We start from the raw sequence: 21413 nt of genomic DNA on the forward strand, positions 1-21413 counted from the left end.
TGCCAGCGCGAGGAGAGGAGGGTGCATCCCATGTCTGGGCCGCCTGGGCCTACGAGGGGCAGGAATGTGTCATGCCAGTCCACACCAGGACCCAGTGACGGCCTCAGGGTGCAGGTCTGTGAGGGATGTGTGGCCAGAGTGCCAGGAGTGTCCTTGCTTGGCACTAGTATGTGGGAAGTGGCAGGTGAGTGACCAATCAGTGTGCACGTGAGGTGACAGCCATGACAGGGGTGTGTACCTGGAAGGTGCCCACGTGCATGTAGGAGAGTGAATTATTGGGGGGCACCAGGACATGGAATTATGTGTGTGTGCCTATGCTTTCAAGCGGTATCACCTGTGCTCGGTTTGGGACCAGACCAGAGGTTATAGGCGAGTTCCCTGGGGACACATCCCACGTCTGAGCAAAGCCTGGCATGGCTGGGTAGGTTGTTCACTACCCGAAGATGCCTGCTGAAGACATAATTGTGTCTCACTATGGGTGCATGTGTTTCTTACAATAATTTTTCCAGCAGCCCCTAGGAGCAGCTGCAGACAACGGTGGGAAGGGCTGGTCCTCTCCAAGGGGGCTCCAAGTTGGCCATAAGCTGCTTGTCCAACCCCTTCCCAGGAGCTTCAGCAGGTACTCCCACCCCTCCCCCATTTGGGACCCTCTATAGGGCACTCTCCTCCTATCCAGTGGGCTCTGGCAGTGTAGAGGGGCCAGCACATGCCAAGACCATGCAGAAGTGGGGGGGGCAGGGTATTGGCCATGCCAGACCCCATCTGAACTGCTGTCCCTGTGCTCCCCCATCCTGCCCTCAACATCACTACTTTACAGCCAGAGACACTAAGGCACAGAAGGCTTGAGGATCTCTCCTGAGGTCATGTCACTGATACACTGAGAGCCCAAGTGTCCCCTCCGGTGACATCCAAGGGGTACTGTGCTGTGCCAGACATCCCCCCCCCCCACGAAGGTTCTCTTCTGAGTCCCTCGACTCTCTGGCACCATCCATTCTTCCTTCCTGCAAAGTCCCTTCCAGAGCCCATAAGATCTAGTTATTTCTCCAGGCCACATAAGCAAAAGGAACAGAACAGCCCTCGCCCGTGGGCGCATTCTCAGCTACTTCCACTTTTGTTTCCCTCCCACTGGGTGCTCCTCTCGGGCTGACTGCTCTCCTCACATTCTCCTTAAACTCCCTTCAGCTGCCCGCTACCACCCCCCACCCGCGCTGCCAGGGACCCCCACTTCAATCCCCCCAGGCGTTCTTCTTCATGTACTTCTTCCCCTGGCTTCAAGAAACTTTCTTTTTCCCCTTTTTAGCTGGAATCTCACATCCAACCCCTCCGAAAATCCTCTTCGGTTCTGTCTTCACAACTTACGGAAGCTAATCGCTCCCCACAGCTGCCACCCCCCGCCCCCTCCGGCACCACGGGGGTCCCCGAAGTGGCCTCCTGACTGGTCCCCCGGCTCTGCTCCAGTCTGTTCACCCGCTGCCGCCCAGGGGATCCTCTAAGTCTGCGCCTGTCGCCCTGTTTAGGACCCTCCAGTACCCCCGCACCCCGGAGCCTCTGGCCGCTCCCCGCCAGGGCCCAGCCTCACGGGGCCTCCCTTCTGGGGTGCCGACAGCTTCTCTGCGCTCTCCCCGTGGCTGCCCCTCTCCGTCCTCACGTCTTGGCCAGGTCCATCCTCCCCAGCTAACTGCCATCAGCAGTCCTCCCGGCTCCTGAGCTCCGGATTCTCTCCGCTCAGCTTTATCTTTTTATCAGCACGAATCAGCACCTCACACACCCCGCGGTGTAGTGATTCGCAGCGTTCATTGTTTACTGTGTCTGGACTGGACAGGGCGCGGGGCTGGGGGCTCGGCCTCGCTGCGCCCAGCGCCGGGAGGAGCCCGCGCTGACGCTCCGTCAGTGTTTGGTTGGCGTGAACAGGAAGTGCACAGCTGCCGGTTCAGGGAGCGCCCGCAGGCCAACTAGGCGGTGGTCTCCGCGACTCGCGCTCGAGGTCCGGGGTGGGGGCTCGGGGTGGGGCTCGGGGCGTGAGGGCGGGGCCCGTGCTGTGGGCGGGGCGGGGACACTGCGTGGGCGGGGCCTGGGCTGTGGGCGGGGCCCTAGGTGTGCCAGGCGGCCGCTCCCATTCGCCCTGGGCGGCGGGCGGAGGGTCGGACTGTACCAGCTCCTCGACGGGGAGGACGTCAGGAGCAGCCAATTAGCGAGCGACTAGGCATTACACGTTCTTCCAGGAAACTGGTGTACCTGGAAGGCGATAACTCATTAAACAGTATTTCCAAAACCTTGAGGTCCCTGAGCGCAGGGAGCGGCTCCTTCCTCCACTTCAGACCTTTCCTCCCCGTCCTGGTCCCAGTGGTTCCGGCCAACGGGCGGGGCGGGAGGGTCCCGGAAGCCGGCATTTGCACTTCCGGGTCGAGCAGCGCGCTTCGGCGGCGGCGGTGGCGGCGGCGGCGGCGGCGGCGGCGGCCAGGCCTAGTCGTGGCTCTCGGTCGGGCGGCGGCGGCAGCGGCGGCGGCGAGCGCCCGGGAGCGGTCAGCAGGGCGCGAGGTTCTGGGTACGTGCGGAGGCCGTAGCGTCCCGGGCCCCTGCCACGTCCCGGCCGGAGGGCCGCCCTGGGCGCCGCGCGCTTTGTCTGCGGCCTGCCCCGCGGGGTGAGGCCTGCGCCGCGCTGGCCCCGGGCGGGCGGCGACGGGGACCGGGCCGGCGCGGGAGGCCTCGTGCTGAGGGTGGGAGGCCCCGGTCGTGCAGGCGGGCTTCCGGGGCTTCCAGCCCCCGGCCGCGGGGAGCCCTCCTCTTCCAGTGACACTTGCCCCTGCGTTGTTGCTCTCCGGGCTCTGAGAGCAAAGTGTGACCCTTCTCTAACTCGTTTCCAGCTTGTCATCATCGTTGCTTCTGTCGACTCTTTTTCTACAGGCCCATGTGGCTGACGGATGGGTTCCCGTTCCTTAACCCGTGTGGTCTTCACGAGCCCCTCGGGGTGGGTTTGGGCCGCCCTGTTTTCGTAGATAAATGGACTGGAGCCCGGGGAGATTAACTTGCCAGCGTCACACAGCTGCTGAGTGTTGAGCCAGGGCACTGTGTTAACCTAGGCCCTGATTTGGCCCCTGCCTCTCTGAACCAGGCTCGTGCTGCGTCGTTCCCAACTTTGGAGTCTGTGTACTTCTTGCTTCTACGACAGCAGAGTCGTGTCGTGTCTGCCCAGCGAGCCACATTTTGGCCAGTGGTCACCGGGACTGAAGCTGAAGTGAGGTTTGACTTGGGGCTTAGCGCCCTCTCCTCTCCCTCCCTGGACCAGTTGGTATTTTTTTCTGTCAGGAACAGTGTTGAGTCAGAGTGGCAACAGCTGGCTTCCTCTTGCACTAGGCTGGTGGCATAGGTCCTGACAGGGCCAGCCTGGCTTTAGTTCTCTCAGCAGCCCCCAGCCCGGACTTTTGGTGTCTACCTCAGCCCTGCAAGGACCTGTGGGCGCTAGCATTTTGACTTCCACTGCAGCTTACAGTTTCGAGGTCTTGTAGCTTCTGCGGCAGCTGATGAATGGAAAGCGAGAGCTGGCCAGGTGTGAGATGTTGGACTCGGCCACCTTGCTCTGGGCACGGCGATGGGCACTCTGGTTCAGGCCCCGGCACAGTTGCCAGTTCCCACACCAGAAGTTCTTTTGGTTCCTCAGTAATGGTTGGTGCAGGGGCTAAGAGAGGGCAATGCTCTTTATGATGTAGAATTTTCCCCTAATTCCTCCAAATCTGGAGGCTGAGCAGGAAGCCAGAGAGCACTCACCACCAGCACTGTGGAAGGGGGCCAGCAGCCGGGAGGGGCTGGGGGCTTTCCTGCAGAAAGGGCTTCCTGGCCCCTGGTCTGGAACGTGTGAGCAGAGGTGGGGGTGGTGAGTCTGGGCAGGCCTGTCTGAGCTGGCGCTGCGGGTGGGGTCAGTAGGTCCTCAGCTCGGGGCCCCGCTCCCCAGTCTTTACAGAGGAAGGGGTGCTGGGGGTCGCAAATTATGCTTTCCTCCTTAGTGTTTATTTGCACAGGTGCTTGGCTCTGGGCACTATGTTCAGAGGCTACCTGGTTTCCCTTCCCTGGGTGCCACCAGAAGTCACTGTTGTGATCCTGTGGGAAGGGGTGCCCCTCACCCTCACGGGCTTGGGGTGTAAGGAGGCCTTGGGAGGTTTTCCTCTCCAGCTGTGGCGGAGAGCACGAGGCTCTCAGGACTTCACCTCGCAGGTATAGGGCCTCAGCTCAGCCTTGTTCCTCAGCTGGGGTTTCTGGCAAGCCCCGTGTGCTGGCCCATAGTGCCCTACCGGCCTCTCCTGACAGCTCTCCGAGGCAGGCCCTGCCAGTGTCCCTTACAGACAGGCCTAGGCCTCGGTGCCCAAGGGAGAAGCCGGGGGTCGTTTGTTTGTACTTTTGACTCTGTGCTGTGCTCTGCTGTCTCCTGGGTGGCCCGGGGAGGGGATACATCTTCTTAAGTTTTCCCCGGGAGGTTCACGAGTAGGAGAACTTGCCTCCTTTGGGCTGCGTGACCAGTGTGCTGCAGGGGAGACATTAGAGCAAGTGTCCCGGAGTGACGCTGTGGAGCCCAGTCACAGCTCGAGGCCGAGCTGTAGGTCCTCTTACCTTCAGAGGCACTGCAGCCATTGTGCTCATGGCAGAGGTCTCAGCAGGAGTGGGGGCAGGACAGGCAGGGGCCCTGCTGTGTTGCTGACTCACCAAGTGGTGGGGGGCAGACCCCTAGATGAGTAGGGCTGTGGCTGATTTTTTTTTGTTGTTTGGCTACACGCAAGGCACGTGGAAGTCCCTGGGCCAGGGATCGAACCTAAGCCACAACAGTGACCCGAGTTGCTGCAGTGACAGCAACGCCGGATGCTTAATCCACTGTGCCACAGTGGGAACTCCTCTCGGAGTTCCCATTGCGGCTCAGTGGTAACAAACCCGACTAGGATCCATGAAGATTTGGGTTCAATCCCCGGCCTCTGTCAGTGGGTTAAGGATCCAGCATGCTGTGCGCTGCAGTGTAGGTCACAGACGCTACTTGGATCCTGCGTTGCTGTGGCTCTTGTGCAGGCTGGCAGCTGCAGCTCCAGTTAAACTCCTAGCCTGAGAACTTCCATAATGCTGCAGGTGCAGCCCTTTAAAAAAAAAAAAAAAGGAAGGTTTTTCTTTTTGGATTTTCTTAATCTTGGGGTACTAGGTAGAAGGAAGGTGGTAGCCTTGACGGGGTGCGTGTTAACTCCATGAGACCACCTCCCAGTGTATTATTTCCAGGTAGAAGCATCACATGGCAGTTGGCAGGTTCATGAAACAGACATGCTCTTGCTATTTCAGCAAACATCATCCCAGAATCTGGGGCTTTGTCTGGGAAGTGAGGCGCTCTCGGGTCTGAACCTGGCCTCAGCCCCTTCGGAACCATCCTTGGGGAGCAGCTGTACAAGTGGTGGTAGCGACAGCCCCTCTGCCCATCGCCGTGAAGCAGTGTGGCCCACAACTGGTGGAGCGAGGCAAGCTCTGGGCTCAGGGAGTGACCCTTCCCTGGCTCCGGGGCATGCCACTGTCGGCCTGGCTGCCCCCCCCCCCCCCCGGTTCTTGCTCTGCCCCTCTGCCTGCTCATCTCTCCTGCCACCCCTTCCTTTGGTCCGCAGTCCACTGTGCCACGGGGAGAGTGTTCCTCTCTCTGTGTCCTTGAGGGTCTCCTCTAGGGTCACCCGGGAAGTGAGGCGAGCAGCACTGGTCAGAAAGGAGCCGGTCTTTGGAGACGGGAGTCAGGGGCCTGGAGTGAGAGGGTGACTGTGTCCCTGCCACGCCTCTGAGGTCATTGGTCCACTCCTTCTGCATTATCCTTGCCGAGGAGGCAGGACGGGTGTCCCCACTGGAGATCAGGAGCCGAAGAGCAGGTGGACATGGCAGCTGAGAGACGGAGCCTGGCCTCTGCTCCTGAGCAGTCGGGTGACCAGGCAGCGCACCATGGATGTGCTGGGGCGAGGTCAGAGGAGTCACAGCGGATGCTTGGGGCCTCCCAGCAGTGAGGCTGCAGCCCTGGCTGCGAGGCGGGTGCCTGAGAAGGGCCCTTCTGGTGCCCCCCCCGCCCCGTGAAGCCCTGCTTTGCCTCAGCTTAGCTGTCCTAGGCCGTTTCACCTCAAGCGTGGTATCAGGGTCCCTGCAGAGTGTTGAGGTGTGGCAGGTGCTTGATTGAACAAGAACGTCGCCAGTCTGAGGCTAAATGAGGTCTGTTGGAAAGTGAGACCTGACTTGGGATGTGGCTCTGTAGGCAGGAGCCAGCCTTTTTTGTGTCCATGTGCAGACTTGAGTGTATTCTGTCTCCTGTGCTAGGGTGGACACCTGTCACCAGGGATGTGACCTGTAGAGAGATGGTTGCTCTCAGAGGGGGTGCATCACAGCCGGGACAGAGGAGAATTGCTTGACCTTGGCCTCTTTCAGAGCTGAACTCCAATGTCCAGCAATGGATGACGACAGCCTGGACGAGCTTGTGGACCGAAACCTGGGGCCTGCCGGACACCCAAGCCTCAGTCCTGCTGACCTGGCCAGTGACGCTGGTGAGCTGCCCCGCTGCCTCCATCCCAGTGCCCCAAGCTGGCAGAGTGCTGCTGTTTTGCTTTAACGTGCAGGCATGGAGGGAGCTCCCTGGTGGCCTAGTGGTTAAGGACCCAACATTGTCACTGCTGTGGTGTGGGTTCCATCCCTTGCCTGGGAATTTCTGCTTGCCGCTGGCACAGCCAAAAAAAAGTGCAGAAGTGGCAGTTTTGCATGTTTAGTTTAGTGTTTTTTGTTGTTGTTGTTTTGTTTTTTGCTTTTTAGGGCTGCAGGATATGGAGGTTCCCAGCCTAGGGGTTGAATTGGAGCTATAGCTGCCGGCCTAGGCCACAGCCACAGCAATGCTGGATCCGAGCCACGTCTGCGACCTACACCACAGCTCACGGCAATACCAGATCCTTAACCCACTGAGTGAGGCCGGGGTTTGAACCTGCAACCTCACTGTTCCTAGTCAGATCCATTTCCACTGCACCACAATGGGAACTCCTAGTTTAGTTTTTTTAGGGTTGCACCTATGGCTTATGGAAGTTCCCAGGCTAGGGGTTGAATTGGAGCTGCAGTTGCTGGTCTGTGCCACAGCAACGCCAGATCCAGCTGTTTCTGTGACCCACACCACAGCTCACAGCAATGCTGGATCCTTAACCCACTGAGCCGGGCCAGGGATTGAACCCACATCCTCATGGACACTAGTCGGGTTCTCTTCCGCTGCGCCACGACGGGAGCTCCTGGGCCTTTATTTTTAATGTGACCGATGCAAATATAAGTGCAAACGGAGCAAAGGCACTGCGTTTGCCTGCGTACCTCCCCACCCAGCCGCCCCTCACGTCCCGAGGAGCAGCTCCCCGGAGCCATGTTGGCGGCTGTCCCCTGAACACCTGTGCATCTTCAAGCCATCCTGGCTCTTTGCGGCCTTGGTCGTGATGCTGCCCCCGGTCTGTGCTTTTTCCTCTGCGCATCTAGAAGGAAGCAGTGATGAGCACAGTGGGGGCTCCGAGGACGACACCGGCGGTGAGCACAGCGACGAGAGTGAAGACGACGATGAGGGGGACCCGGAGGACAGCTCTGGTGAGAGCACGGATGTTGAAGGGGCTTCCTCGCGTCTCCTCCCGCTGGGATGGGGTCGCTGTTGATGAAACATCTTTGCTGAGGTTGCGGTGTTAGTTGCGCTGGAAGCTGAGGGTTGTGAAGAGCCGGGGAGCTGCCCCTTTGCCCAGGGGGCCTCGTCTGGCAGTCCCCACGGTGGGTCCTCGTCTTCAGCTGAGAAGATGCTGGCTCTGTGGTAGCCCTTTGTTTTGGAGGTCACTGACGACACAGTGGAGGGTTAGCAGCCTCAGAGCGTGGAATGGAAGGAAGTTGGGGGCCAGGGAGGTCACAGCCAGACTGGGCTTGCTGGCGGGGTAGGGTCCCTGGCCCCTGTTACCGGGCAGGGCTGGCATGAGCTGAGGCTTGCCGGGACCTGGGACCCCCCTGGCCAGGACTCTGGGCAGGTTGGTGGCTTGTTCTCTCGCTCTTTTTTTTTTTTTTTCTTTTTGCAGCCCCATCTATGGCATACGGAGGTTCCCAGGCTAGGGATCGAATCAGAGCTGTAGCTTTGTTCTGCACCACAGCCACGGCAATGCCAGATTGAAGCCGCATCTGTGACCTACACTGCAGCTCATGGCACCGCTGGATCCTTAACCCACTGAGTGAGGCCAGGGATTGAACCCAAATCCTCCTGGACAGTGTTGGGTTCTTAACCCGCTGAGCTACAGCAGGAACTCTGTTTGCTCGCTCTTTGGATGGAGCCCAGAGAAAACAGGCAGAGACGCCGGAGTGGCTTTCCTGAGAGACTCCCAGCCTGTTCGCATTGCTCAATGTTTGTGCCCCCGGATTGCTGCTCAGGGGATAGTGCTTTCAAGGACAGGTCGTGCCATCTGAGGGCCGTGGCCTGCAAGGTCCCCAGGCTGGACTGTCCTATCCCAGCTTCTCCCCCCAGGATGCCGGGTTGGGGAAGCCCGGCTCACCGCTGCCTGTCTTCTGACTCGGGCATCAGGTCAGGACTTGTGTGGTCCTGGAGCCTGGCTTGTTTGTCACAGTCCTTGGAGTTCCAGTGATTATGAGCCTGAGAATGTTCCAGGGAGGTAACCCCTTCTGCTTGGGACAGTGCTTGTGAAGGAACGGCATTGGCACAGCACGTCACTAAGTTTGGCGCTCTGTGTGCGTTGGTGGCACACTCTTCCAGAGTGAGATCTGGGCTTCTGTGTGCGGATGTGAGACCCTGTGCTGTTTGCAGGTCACAGATGAGGCTCTTTTGCCTCTTTCTCCAGAGGAGAGGCTTGGCTTGGGCCCTGGCATGTGGTCTTGGCAGGACTGGAAGCAGTGGACTGGACATCAGGTCCTGTCAAGACATCTCTCGAGCAAGAGTTTGAGGGCCTGTTAGATGCCACGGGCTGGGGGTCGGGGGTTGCGGTTGGGGTTGGGGTTAGCGCCAGCCCGGCCAGGGCTCCTCCCCTAAGCTCACCATCCAGCAGCAAAGAAGCACTTTGGTGTGGTGTGATGCCGAGAGTGGGTTCACAGGGACATCTCGGGAGGGGCCGGGCTCTGGACCTGGGCTGCTGAGAGGTTCCTAGAAGGACACGTGTAAGCCTGTGTATCCGCCTCGCCAGGAGACGGCAGAGGCGTCCTCTCAGGGCCAGGGCACACACCGGGACCAGGTGGCTCTCAGCTCCCCAGCTCTGTGCCTTCCCTTGAATTCCTTCCAGAATCAGAACCAGGCCACCTGGCCTTGATCTGCTGCTGCCCCCTCGCCCTTAGCCAGGCAGGCAGCTGAGCATCTGGTCCAGAATTCCGTCGGCCCCAGTTTCGTTGGGTTTCCCTTGCCGTGCGCCAGGGTGTCGTTGGCACGGTAGCTGGGAGCAGCGCACTTGTCTCAGTAGTTCCGGGGCTCAGAGGTCCAGACACTGTTGCAGGTCCTCTGCCTGAGTCTCCTCTGGTGACATCAAGGGGTCCAGAGGCCACAGTTCATCCGAGGCTCTGGGGCCTTCCCCAGGGTCTCTCCTTGTTGGGAGAATTTAGATCCTTGCGGGTGCCGGGCTGAAATCCTGTTTTCTGGCTGGCTGTTGGGTGGAGGTGCTCCCCACTCAGCCCCCAGAGGCCCCCTCGATGGCCGGCTCACGTCGCTGTTTACTCTCTTTCTCTCCCACACGGCAGCCGCCCGGAGCAAACTGCTCTTTCCTTATTTATTTGCTGAGCCGCTCCTGTGGCGCATGGACGTTCCCGGGCCAGGAATGGAATCCACGCCACAGCTGTAGCCGGAGCCGCAGCAGTGACAGCGCCGGATCCTTAACCTGCTGAGCCACCAGGGAGCTCTGGCATCTGCTTTCAGAGAGCTCACCTGATGACGCTGAGTGGACCATGTCTCTTGGCCATGTGGCAGTGGGGTCTCGGGATCCTGCCCCCTTCCCCATGAGAGGTTCATGAGGCGGAGTGCAAGGCCTTGTAGGAACTGCCTGGCACACCTCTTCCCTGCCTCTCATGTGCCCGTGACCTTGTGTCTTCATTTTAGCGGCCTTGATGGAGGAGAAAACGAATGCACATGTGCCTCCGCCGTATTGAGCTGTCTCCTTTCTGCTGGTCCAGCCGCAGCCTCAGAACCGTTCAGAAATTGATCAGAACTGTTGCTGTCTGGTTAGGGACTAGACCTCCTCCTCCCCAAGCCGCCCAGGGCGAGGGCTTCCAGTGTTTTGAGCAGGTGCTGGCAGCATGTGGCGCCATCTGGAGGCCACTGTGCTGAGCTGGCTTCCAGTGACCCAGAGGCCCAGCGGCTGGCTGGCGCCTGGGGTTGGAGGGTCCTGCTTCTGCCCCGAGGGCAGGGTGGAGGGGGGCACTCATGGGGCTGGTGTGGCTGCCCCGCCAGTGTGGTCCCCTCCACTTGGCCGCAGCTGCCAGTCAGGTCCTTCCTGGGACTGTCCCTTGTGTGGGCTTGGGGTTCGAGCACGGCTCCAGTTCACAAACTGGTGGCCTCGCCTCTTCCTCAAGGTTCTGAGGATTCCGAAGACGACGGCGACGACATGGACACATTAGTGGCGGCAGCGGATGCTCAGGGGAAGCCGGAAGCCGGCGGCGCGTTCAGTTCCGATGATGATGCTGAGAGCTGCCCGATTTGCCTCAATGCCTTCAGGGACCAGGCCGTGGGGACCCCCGAGAACTGCGCCCACTACTTCTGCCTCGACTGCATCCTGGAGTGGTCCAAGGTGAGCGGCTTGGGCTTCTGCCTCCCGCCAGGCCTGGTTCTCAGCTCCACGGCGGGAGGCAGAGCCCTGGCGAGGGTCCCGCTTGGTCTCTGCTTTGTTCACGCTCTGGGCTCTTGGTCGTCGCTGAGGCTCACTGTGGGGCGCGGCGCTCCCCGACGAGCGCTGGAGCGGGGGGTTGTTGGGCCAGCCTCCCTTGGGGCCTGGCTGCAGAAGTCCTCAGTGACAGCGGGGAGGGCGCATGGGCAGAGGTGGCCCCGGTGCCCGTGTGCCGAGGGTCGTCTTGCAGATGCGGGGGAGCCTGAGTCATGCGACCGGCAGTCATGGGGGCGGGCAGGGGGGTCACCGGACGGCGCTGCGTTTCATCTTGTGGAGGGAGTGCCCTTCCTCCTTCCTAGACCGAGTGACCAGTGCAGGTCACCACTGTTGAGGACCTGCGGGCCTGCCTTCTCATCTTCCCTGCTCCTCCTTCACCTTCACGACACAGGCCTCGGGCAGGTGGCCGGTGTCCAGCACCCTGGCCCCGCACCAGCCCCCAAGGCTGACAGGAGCAGCACAGCCGCGGACACTCAGCCGGCTCCTTTGCTCAGTCAGCCCCAAAGCAGACCGTTCAGCGGCGTGTTGAGCCGCGGCCTGGACTTCTCACCCGTGCAGCCAGCCTGACGCGTCTGCTGTCCGTGGCTCGCTGTGCTCCCGTCAGGCCTTGCTCTGCCTCTGCCGCGTCCTCTTCTTGGTGGGTCCGGGGGGCCTCAGTCCAGAGTAGTTCAGGTTACTTTTCTTTTTTGGCAAGTGAGGCTTTCCTTTAGGTGGAGAGACGGGACCAGGTGTGGCTCTTGGTCCTCCAGTCGGTGCCACACTGGATTAACAGGAGGAGGAGGTAAAAGCCAACGTGTCTGGGGCGAAGGCGGCGTTTGCAGAGATCAGTGTGCCAGCATAGACTTCGGTGGACGAACTGTCGTCGGGATGGGAAGTTCAGCAGGGGGCCAGATCCGAGGTCAGGAAAAAATGGGACCAAAAAAAAATGCACCAAGAAACCAGTCTTAAAGAGATGTGCAGGATACTTACAGAGCTTGTCGGAAATAGCTGAGGCCAGTGAAGAAACACCACCTTCTGGAGGGCGTCTCATTCCAGAGAGAGGGCACGTTTGTCACCGTCCCCACTGCCACATTCAGGGCACCCGATGGCTCGTGAAACTCGTACCAGGAATTGTGAAGCTAATTGTGAACAAAGCCATGGGATATTAAGGCTTATAAAACGAGAGCGAATGTGCCGGAGTTGGTCCAGAAAGGGAGTTGGGACCCCAGGCGTGGACACGTGTGCAAGACCATGGCAGGGGCTTCTCTAAGCTTGTGTGAGGTTGGGGGGGTAGCCCATACCACACGCTGCCCATGTGGACTCAGAAACTTTCAGGAGTTCCCGTTGTGGCTCAGTGGGTTGAGAACCCAACTGGTGTCTGTGAGGACACAGGTTAAGGATCTGTTGTTGCCGCTCGCGGCGGATCTGGGGTGGCTGTGGCTGTGGTCTGGGCTGGCAGCTGCAACTCAGATTTGACCGCTAGCTTGAGAACTTTCATAAGCCACAGGTACAGCCCTAAAAAATAAAGAAAAAAAGATATTTTTGGAAGGAAACGCAGGTGACTCTCTCCAAGGATGGGGAGGGCGCTTGACAAGGTGCATGAGCAAAGCAGAGATACGGGCAGTGGGTGCTTCTGCATGGACACCACCGGGGTGGCGCCGCACGGCCATCTGAAGGCTCAACCAGGAGGCGAGCGGCTGTGGGGGGGTGGCTGGGGGTGGGAGAGGTCCAACCCCAAAGTTAGGGACAGGCCGGAGGAGTGTTGTGCACGCAGTTGCACTGTGTCCGCCGAACCGGAAAGGCCGGGACTGCGGGGGCTCGCCTGCCGGCCAAGAGCAGAGTGTGGCCAGAGCACCGAGCTGAGCAGAGCAGCGGGAGGGTGGGAAGGAGGGGCGGTGGCTCCACGAGCTGGGAGTTTGCCTGCAGCCCTTCCGGGGACAGGTAAAATGATGTCACATGCGACCTACCTGCCAGAGGAGATGGGAGACGAAGAACTCACGGGCAGCGCCCGCTGGTCACAAAGGCAAGAGGAGAACGCCTGCAGCACGGAGCTGACAGGCACCTGCTCTGTTAAGAACCGTCCAGCAATTTCGTGGGAAAATGGGCAGAGGATTTGAGCAAAGGGGCGCAGAGGAGGCCCCGAAGGGCCCACGGCCACGCTGGCCCGCGTTTTCCTGGTGCTCCACATGCACCCAGGCCCGGCTTCACCTGCCTCCTCCCTGCTGCCAGGGAAGCAGGGACTGGGCTTCCTCTCCTCTTCCCTGCTGTCCCCTGGCACCCCAGCCCAGAGCCTGGCGGTGCGTATTCAGTTTTTAGTGTAAAAGGGATTGTTTTAGTAAAAAGTGAATGCTTGGTCTTCAGATGGTGTAAATGGCAATTCTACAGGATTGTGACACGATTTTAATTTCCTACAGAATGCCAATTCCTGCCCAGTGGATCGGACTGTGTTTAAATGCATCTGTATCCGCGCTCAGCTTGGCGGGAAAATCCTGAGGAAGGTGAGTGTGGACGCGGCAGGGAGGAGTCCTGCCCTCGTGTCTTTGTGTCGCTCCCTCCCAGTGGACGGCTCGCCTTCACGAGGCAGTGTGCTTTTCCAGAGTGAGTGTTGCTTGTGTGCAGTGTGGAAATCCACTAAAATGCTGTTGGCAGCCGTGAACGTGAAGCCCGGGTGCCTGGCCGGTGTGGGCCCTGTGTGGGTGCCGGTGGGGATGGGAGGTGACACGAGGTGACAGGAGGTGGCGCAGCTGTGGGCAGCTCTCAGGCTTCCTCCTCTCCGTTCCCACGCGTCTCTTCTGCGTCTCAGAGCTTCCCTCCTGAGCCACGGCTGCCCGGTCAGCAGGGAGGGTCGGGGTGAGACCCAGGCCTGGGAGAGGAGGCCAGCTGGGGACCAGGCCCCTGAAGGCCTCCGGCTAGGGGCCGAGAGAGGTCCCACCCATCTTTCCTTGGGCAGGGTGGCCCCCAGAGGACCCTTGGAGGCGTTCCCTGTGTCTTTTGGTCTCTGCAGTCCTGCTGTTTTGTTGTTGTTTGTTTTTGTCTTTAGGGCTGCACCCGTAGCACACGGAGGTTCCCAGGCTGAGGGTCGAATTGGTGCTGTAGCCTCCGGCCAGCTCCGCAGCCACAGCAACACGTGATCCTTGGCTCACTGAGCCAGGCCAGGGCTGGTCCCCACGGAGCCCAGTTAGATTCGTCTCCGCTGCGCCAGGTGGGAACGCCGGGTCTGCTGTTGCATCTGTGCAGCCGTAGCGTCAGGCGCCCCCGGGCCGCAGGAGCAGTTTCTCCCGGAGAATGGCCTCCTCGCAGTGCCGCTCACGGGTCCTGCCGCCGTCCTGCCACTCTGCTCTTTGCCCTGAGGCCTGTAAAGGCCATCTCCAGGCAGGCGGCCTTCATTTGCTCGAGGCCCTCCCGATGCATGTGTGGCTCCCGAGCGGCACTCCGTGTGGGAGAAGGTCTGAGAGCACCTGCAGACCCAGCAGAGGGGCAGAGGCAGAGAGGGGCTCAGGCCTGCCCCCTGCTGGGCGCTGGGGGAGGGAGGCTGTGATCTCCATCCCTTGGGGAGGGTGTGGGCCCTGTGGCTGCTGAGAGCGCCGGTGGGCCGGCCCCTGCGTGCGCCCCCTGGCATCGGGCAAGCAGCACGTTTGGGTGTTGTTCCCTGGCACGTGTTCCTGTGTCTGCCTGGTGGTGGGAGAAGGAGGAGAGCTGTCCCCCCCCCGCCCCCCGCCGTCCTCCTGCCCTCAGTCGGGCCAGCCGCTCGCTCTGCGCGGGAGCCTGCCTGGCCTGGGCTTTCTTTTCTGGTTCTTTTCTCACGGCTGACAACCCCGACATGGTGACAAAGTGGCGAGCCCCCTGTGCTTGTGCTGTGTGTGTGACCCTTCAGAACCCCTGGCCCAGGGAGCCCAGCAAGCCCGGAGCCGCTGAAGGCTCCACTCCAGAGCAAGTGCCGTTCGTCTTGCCAGTGGCTCTGGGACCTGGGTCCCCGGCTGCGCGGTCAGCAGTGTGTCCTGTGCGCAGATCCCTGTGGAGAACCCCAGGCTGGGGGAGCACGAGGAGGAGGACCCCACCTTCTGCGAGGTGTGCGGCCGGAGCGACCGGGAGGACCGCCTGCTCCTCTGCGACGGCTGCGATGCTGGGTGAGCCGCCCGCGCTGCCCTGGTGGGGGTGCACCCGGGGGAGCCCCTGCTTGTGCCTCCGCGGTTCCCAGGGTGCCCGTCGCACTTCAACACACAGAAGAGACGAGGGGTGTGTGAGGAACTCGGGGTGTGGGCCGGCCAGACCTGGGGCTTTTCCGGCCAGACTGCCTGCCACCCCTGTGTCCCTAGGACTCTCGTTGTGCCCTCAACACTGCTCAGTCCCCTGGTCCTAGTCAGGCCTTCTCCCCTGAAGTGGCAAGAGCCGGGGACAGACGGGGCCGCCCACCCAGCATCTCCCGTGCTCGCTCGGGGGCAGCCGCACTGCTCTTCCCGACACGGCAGGTCACGGGTGCCTGCGTGCACACGTGCGCACACACAGCCACCCACACCCACCATATACATGCCCACCCCCCCCACACACACACACCCCTGCTTTGGCAGCTTCTTCCCTTCCTCCCCAGCCCCGCCCTCTGGGCTCATCCTCGTCCTGCCTCCTCTTCCTGAGTCTGCGCCGTCGCCCACAGTCCCCGCCAGGTCCCGGGATGCCCCACCTGGGTGCTCGTCGCCTCTTGGGTCTCCCAGAAGTCAGCCGTGTCGGAGCGAGTCCCCTTGAGCGGGTTGCCCCTGTGGATCTGGAGGGTAGAAGTGGCGCTGGGTGTCCCCAGACAGTGAGCCTGAGAACAGAGAGCCAGACAGTGGTGGCCTCTAGGGGAGCCCTCATGAGGCTGTTGCAGCTTTCATTCACAAAGCCTCCTCCGAGCCTTTCCTTCTTTTTGGTCTTTTTAGGGCCACACCCGCGGCATACGGAGGTTCCCAGACTAGGGGTCTAATCGGAGCTGTAGCCGCTGACCTACGCTGCCACAGCCGTGGCAACGCGGGGTCCTCAACCCACCGAGCGAGGCCAGGGATCAAACCTGGATCTTCGTGGATACTAGTCAGATCTCTGCGCTGAGCCACAGCGGGAACTCCTCCTCTGAGCTTTTAAATAGAGCCTACCGTTCTTTTTTTTTTTTTTTGCTTTTTACGGCCCCACCTGTGGCACATGGAGGTTCCCAGACTAGGGGTCCAGTTGGAGCTACAGCTGCCGGCCTGCACCACAGCCACAGCAACGCAGGATCCGAGCTGCGTCTGCGACCTAACACCACAGCTCACAGCAGCACTGGAACCTTAACCCACTGAGCAAGCCCAGGGATTGACTCCACATCCTCAGGGATGCTAGCTGGGTTCTTAACCTTGGAGCTCCCCTTTTTTTTTCTTTTTTCAGTTGAGGTATAGGCGATCCCTGGTGGCCAAGCAGGTTAGGGATCTGATGTTATCACCGCAGGGGCTCAGGTTGCTGCTGTGGTGTGAATTTGTTTGATCCCTGGCTGGGAACGTCTGTGTGCTGTGAGGGTGTGCAGAAAAAAAAAAGAAACTGTTAAGGTATAGTTGGTTTACAATGTTAATGTTCGTTTCAGATTCACAACGTAGTGATTCGACATTTTTATAGGCTTTATACTTCACTTGAGGTTGTTATCACAGACTGGCGGTGTCTCTCTGTGCCTTACAGTGTGCCCTGTATCTCAGGGTAGTTTGCATCTCTGAACCCTCTACCCATCCGGCCCCGCCCTCCCTCTCCCAACTCTTAACCCTTGGTTTGTTCTCTGTGTCTGTGTGTCTGTTTCTGTTTTGCTGTATACGTTTGTTTGCTTTATTTCCAGACTTCACATGTAAGTGATACCTTAGAGTGTTTTTTTTTGTTTTTTTTTTTGTCTTTTTGCTATTTCTTGGGCCGCTCCCGCGGCATATGGAGGTTCCCAGGCTGGGGGTCGAATCGGAGCTGCAACTGCTGGCCTATGCCAGAGCCACAGCAACGCAGGATCCGAGCCGTGTCTGCAACCTACACCACAGCTCACGGCAACGCCGGATCGTTAACCCACTGAGCAAGGGCAGGGACCGAACCCGCAACCTCATGGTTCCTAGTCGGATTCGTTAACCACTGCGCCACGACGGGAACTCCTAGAGTGTTTGTTTTGCTCTTATTTACTCCACTGAGCTCGAGACCCTCTAGATCCTGCCATGTTTCTGCAGATGGCTGGATTTCTTTTTGGTTTTTTCACTCAGATATATTTGTGTGTGTGTGTGCACATACGTGTGTGCGTGTACACACGACATCTGTTCTATCCGTGTCTGTTGCTGGGCACTTGAGTTGCTTCTGTATCTTGGCTATTGTAAATAACACTGCTATGCATCTGTCTTTTTTTTGGCTGCACCTGCAGTATACCGAAGTCCCCAGGCCAGGGATCGAGCCCACGTCACAGCAGTGACAACATCGGATCCTTAACCACTAGGCCACCAGGGAACTCCGCAGGTATCTTTCTGAATTAGTGCTTATCGTTTTTTTCAGTTAAGTACCCAGAAGTGGAATTGCTGGGTCACATGGTAATTCGATTTTGGGTCTTTTGAGGAACGTCTGTACTGTTTTCCACTGTAGCTGCTCGAATGTACATTCCCGTCAGCAGTGTAGGAGGCTTCCCTTTTCTCCACAGCCTCACCAAGGCTTGTAATGGGTGGTCTTTTTGATGGGAACCATTCTGGGAGGTGTGAGGTGCTGTCTCGTTCTGGTTTGGGTTTGCATTTCCTTGATGGTTCGCCACGTCAAATTAAGCGTCTTTTCACAGGCCTGTTGGCCATCTGTCTGTTTTTGGAGAATTGTCTGTTGTCTTTAGCCCATTTTTAAATCAGGTTGTTTGTGGTTTTTGTTTTTTGGGGGTTTTTTTGCTCTTTAGGGCTGCACCCATGGCACATGGAAGTTGCCAGGCTAGGGGTCAAATGCGAGCTGCAGCCACAGCAGCATGAGATCCAAGCCACATCTGCGACCTACACCACAGCTCAGTGTTAGATCCTTAACCCACTGAACGAGGCCAGGGATCAAACCCGCGTCCTCAGGGATACAAGTTGGGTTTGTTTCCGCTGCACCACAGTGGCAGCTCCAGGTTGTTTGTTTTTTGATACTGGGTCGTAGGAGCGTTTATGTTTTTGGCTGCTAACCCCTGTCGGTCTTATCACCTGCAGTTGTTTTCTGCCACTCAGTAAATTTTCATTTAGTCACTGTTTCTTTTAGTTTTACATTTTCTTGGATTTAGGATTGGATTTTTACAAGCCTGCCATGCCACCAGGGCATGTAGACAAGGGAGGTGAAGCGGGAAGGCGGTGGGAGGTGAGCCAGAGCACACGCAAGACAGCGCAAGTTCTGGTGCGCCATCACCGCCACCCAGTGACAGACGCTTCTCTTCTTGGCTCTGTCACCCTGTCGCCATCTAGCGTCAGCCTTCATTTTCTCTTTTTTCCTGTGTGAGAAACATGTGCGTTTGCTCTCACCCTGTCTCCACCATCTCTCAAACCCACCATGTACTGGGATGATCTTGCTTCCTCTGCTTTGCATTAGTTTTTAAGTTGAATTAGGTCCCACTTGTTTATTTTTGCATTTGTTTCTTTTGTTTTGAGAGATAGATCCCAAGAAACTTGTTTTGATGTATGTCAGTGAGTGTTCTGCCTATATTTTTATCTAGGAGTTTTACAGTTTCCTGTCTTACATTTAGGTCTGTAATCTTTTTTTTTTTTTGGCTTTGCTTTTTAGGGCCACACCCATGGCGTATGGAAAGTTCCCAGGCTGGGGTCAAATCAGAGCTACAGCTGCCGGCCCTACGCCACAGCCACACAGGAACCGAGCCACGTCTTCAACTTACACTACAGCCTCATGGCAACTCTTTATCCTTAACCGATCGAACAAGGCTGGGGATTGAACCCTCGTCCTCGTCGATACTAGGTGGGTTCGTTTCTGCTACACCACAGAGGGACCTGCCTGTAATCCGTTTTGTATGTGGTGTCCCAAAGTGTTCTTACTTCAGTCTCTTACACGTAGCTGTCCGGTTTTGCCAGCACCACACATTGAAGAGACCATCTTTGCTCTCTTGTCTGTTCTCGTCTCCTTTGTTGTAAATTAACTGATGGTAAGTTTATTGGCTTATTTCTGTGCTCGCTCTCCTGTTCCATTGATCTGTGTCTGTTTTGTGCCAGTACCTCACTGTCTTGATGACTGTAGCTTTAAAGTATAGTCTGGAGTCAGGGAGCCTGATTCCTCAAGCTCTGATTTGCCTTCTCAAGGTTGCTTTGTCTGAGCCCGTCATTTTTTTTTTTTTTTGTCTCTTTGTCTTTTTGCCATTTCTTGGGTGCTCCCGCGGCATATGGAGGCTCCCAGGCTAGGGGTCCACTGGGAGCTGTAGCCACCTGCCTACACCAGGGCCACAGCAATGCAGGGAACTGAACCGTGTCTGCAACCTACACCACAGCTCACGGCAATGCCAGATCCCTAACCCACTGAGCAAGGGCAGGGACCGAACCCGCAACCTCATGGTTCCTAGTCGGATTCGTTAACCACTGAGCCACGACAGGAACTTCTGAGCCTGTAATTCTTGATTATGTTGGTTCTTTACTGCAAGATCTGTCTCAGTGCTGGTAACTTTTAACAGTGACTCTTGGGGATTTTTGCAACTTCTTCTTTTTTTTTTGGCCACGCCCGAGGCATGCATAAGTTCTCAGGCCAGGGATTGAACCTGTGCCACAGTGGTGACCTAAGCCACTGCAGTGGCTTGCTGAGCCACCAAGCAACTCCAAACATTATTTTTATTGTAAAGTACATTATAAGTTTATTTATTTTCTTTTTATGTGCTTGAGTTCCACAGATAAAACCAAGTACGTAGAAATCGTGATCTAAAACATTCAAGCCGATACAGTGTATAGTGATTCATGTGCTTTTTTTTTAATTTTGTATAGTGATTCATAGGCTTCTAGACATCCTCACAGCTAATGTTTCCCGTTTGCCAAGTTTTCTTACGGTTAGGTCTTTTAATTAAAGTCGTAAGTCTCAGGTCACGCCCCTACTCATTTTAATTTTGTTTATTTGTTTTATGGCCACACCCATGGCATATGGAAGTTCCCATGCCATGGATTTAATCTGAGCTGCAGGTGCAACAAGGCCAAGTCCTTTAACCCATTGCACTGGGCTGGGGATGGAATCCCCACCTCCGAAGCAACCCAGGCCACTGCAGTTGGACTTTTTTTTTTAATTGTTATTTCCCCAATACAATTATTTTTCCTGCTGTACAGCAGGGTGACCCAGTTACGCATACATGTACACATTCTTTTTTCTCCCGTGATCATGCTCCATCATAAGTGACTAGACATAGTTCCCAGTGCCACACAGCAGGATGCAATTGGACTCTTAACCCACTGTGTCATGGCGGGGGAACACTGGCCTTATTTTTTTCTTTATTTTTTCTTTGTTGGCCACCCCTTGGCATGTGGAGTTTCCGGGCCAGGGATCGGATCTGAGCCGTAGTTTCGACCTAAGCCACAGCTGCGGCAGTGCCTGATCCTTAACCCACTGTGCCATGCCGGGGATCGAACCTGCGTCCCAGCGCTCCCAGGACGCCACTGATCCTGTTGCGGCACAGTGGGAGCTCCGGCCGTACTCACATGTCAATGAGCGAGATCACAGGCCGTCTTCAGACCTGTGAACGTGAACATGCCAGGTCCTTCCGCTGTCGTGTGAAGCAGGGGGCTGGGCTCTGAGTTTCTGCGCTTATTGACAAGGGAGACCTGCTCCAGCCTCTCCCGATGGAGGGGTTTCCTCTGCAGTGTCGGCGCCACAGGCCCCTCCTGCTGGGCACTCCCGCCACTGTCCCGTCTGAGTCCACAGCCACTCCTCTCTGGGGGGACTTGTGGGTGCAGACTGGCCCACTTGCCAGCCTCTGCCCGAGGCCCTGGAGCTTGCTGGTGAGTGCTTGATCCGCGCCGGGTCCCTGGAATGCTCTAGCGGCAGCTACCGCTCATTCCCATATTTTGTTCCTGACACCATGTGGGGGGCTTCTCAGGCTGGAGTCTGCTAGGAGTTCCAAGTGCTCCCCTGTGCCTGGTGCTGGCCTCCTTGTGTGGCCCTGGGTCCTCTGGTTGCAGGCTGGGTCTCCCCAGAGCCTGGCCTGCATCCTCGCTGCGAGGCTGGTGCACACACGTGTCCTGGGCTCCGGTGCTCAGAGTGGCATCTGCACCCGTTTCTGCCGGGCTTGGCGCTGTCTGGGGCCTTGGGGGTCAAGCCGGGAGAGCCTGGCACCGGCGGCCAGACCAGTAAGGGCTCCTGCACTGCCTCCCTTGAAAAGCAGCTGTTTGCCTGCTCTGCCTGCGAACAGGCTCCTTTGTTAGCGCCTCAGACTGGGCCGCAAAGCGTGCTGGCCGTCCCCAGTGGCAGTGGCTGGGAAGGTCACCCTGCACGCGCGCCGGGTCCAGCTGCCAGTGTCTTGGCTCTGGCCCTCCCGGTAACACATCTCTGGAGGGTTGGGGGCCGTGAGGGCCCCGTGCACAGCGTGGAGGCGTCCAGGGCCCTGAGCTGGAGGTCCGTCCACCCGGAACG

The 21413-nt window shown here is 58.2% G+C and overlaps 1 protein-coding gene across 7 annotated transcripts in view; it reads left to right on the forward strand.

Annotated features, from left to right (window-relative positions):
- Positions 1-1924: 1924 nt before the first annotated feature.
- Positions 1925-21413, forward strand: part of PHRF1 (PHD and ring finger domains 1) — a 31603-nt gene continuing 12114 nt past the window's right edge. For 2 of the 7 annotated variants that reach the window (XM_005652787.4, XM_085010354.1), the window contains exons 1-6: positions 2402-2545; positions 6421-6536; positions 7495-7599; positions 10552-10766; positions 13253-13336; positions 14847-14965. In XM_005652787.4, coding sequence (XP_005652844.2) covers positions 6443-6536; positions 7495-7599; positions 10552-10766; positions 13253-13336; positions 14847-14965 — 617 coding nt within the window. In that variant the 5' untranslated portion in view covers positions 2402-2545; positions 6421-6442. Of the gene's footprint in view, positions 1985-2401; positions 2546-3112; positions 3241-5310; positions 5484-6420; positions 6537-7494; positions 7600-10551; positions 10767-13252; positions 13337-14846; positions 14966-21413 lie in introns of those variants that run through there. The other 5 variants (XM_085010355.1, XM_005652788.4, XM_005652789.4 and 2 more) reach the window with 5 other exon arrangements.

The sequence above is a fragment of the Sus scrofa genome, chromosome 2 (genome assembly GCF_054392235.1).
Source record: "Sus scrofa isolate SSC_HxYL_T2T_F1_AM1 chromosome 2, Sscrofa_HxYL_maternal_Yorkshire_Landrace_v2.0, whole genome shotgun sequence".
Lineage (NCBI taxonomy): Eukaryota > Metazoa > Chordata > Mammalia > Artiodactyla > Suidae > Sus > Sus scrofa.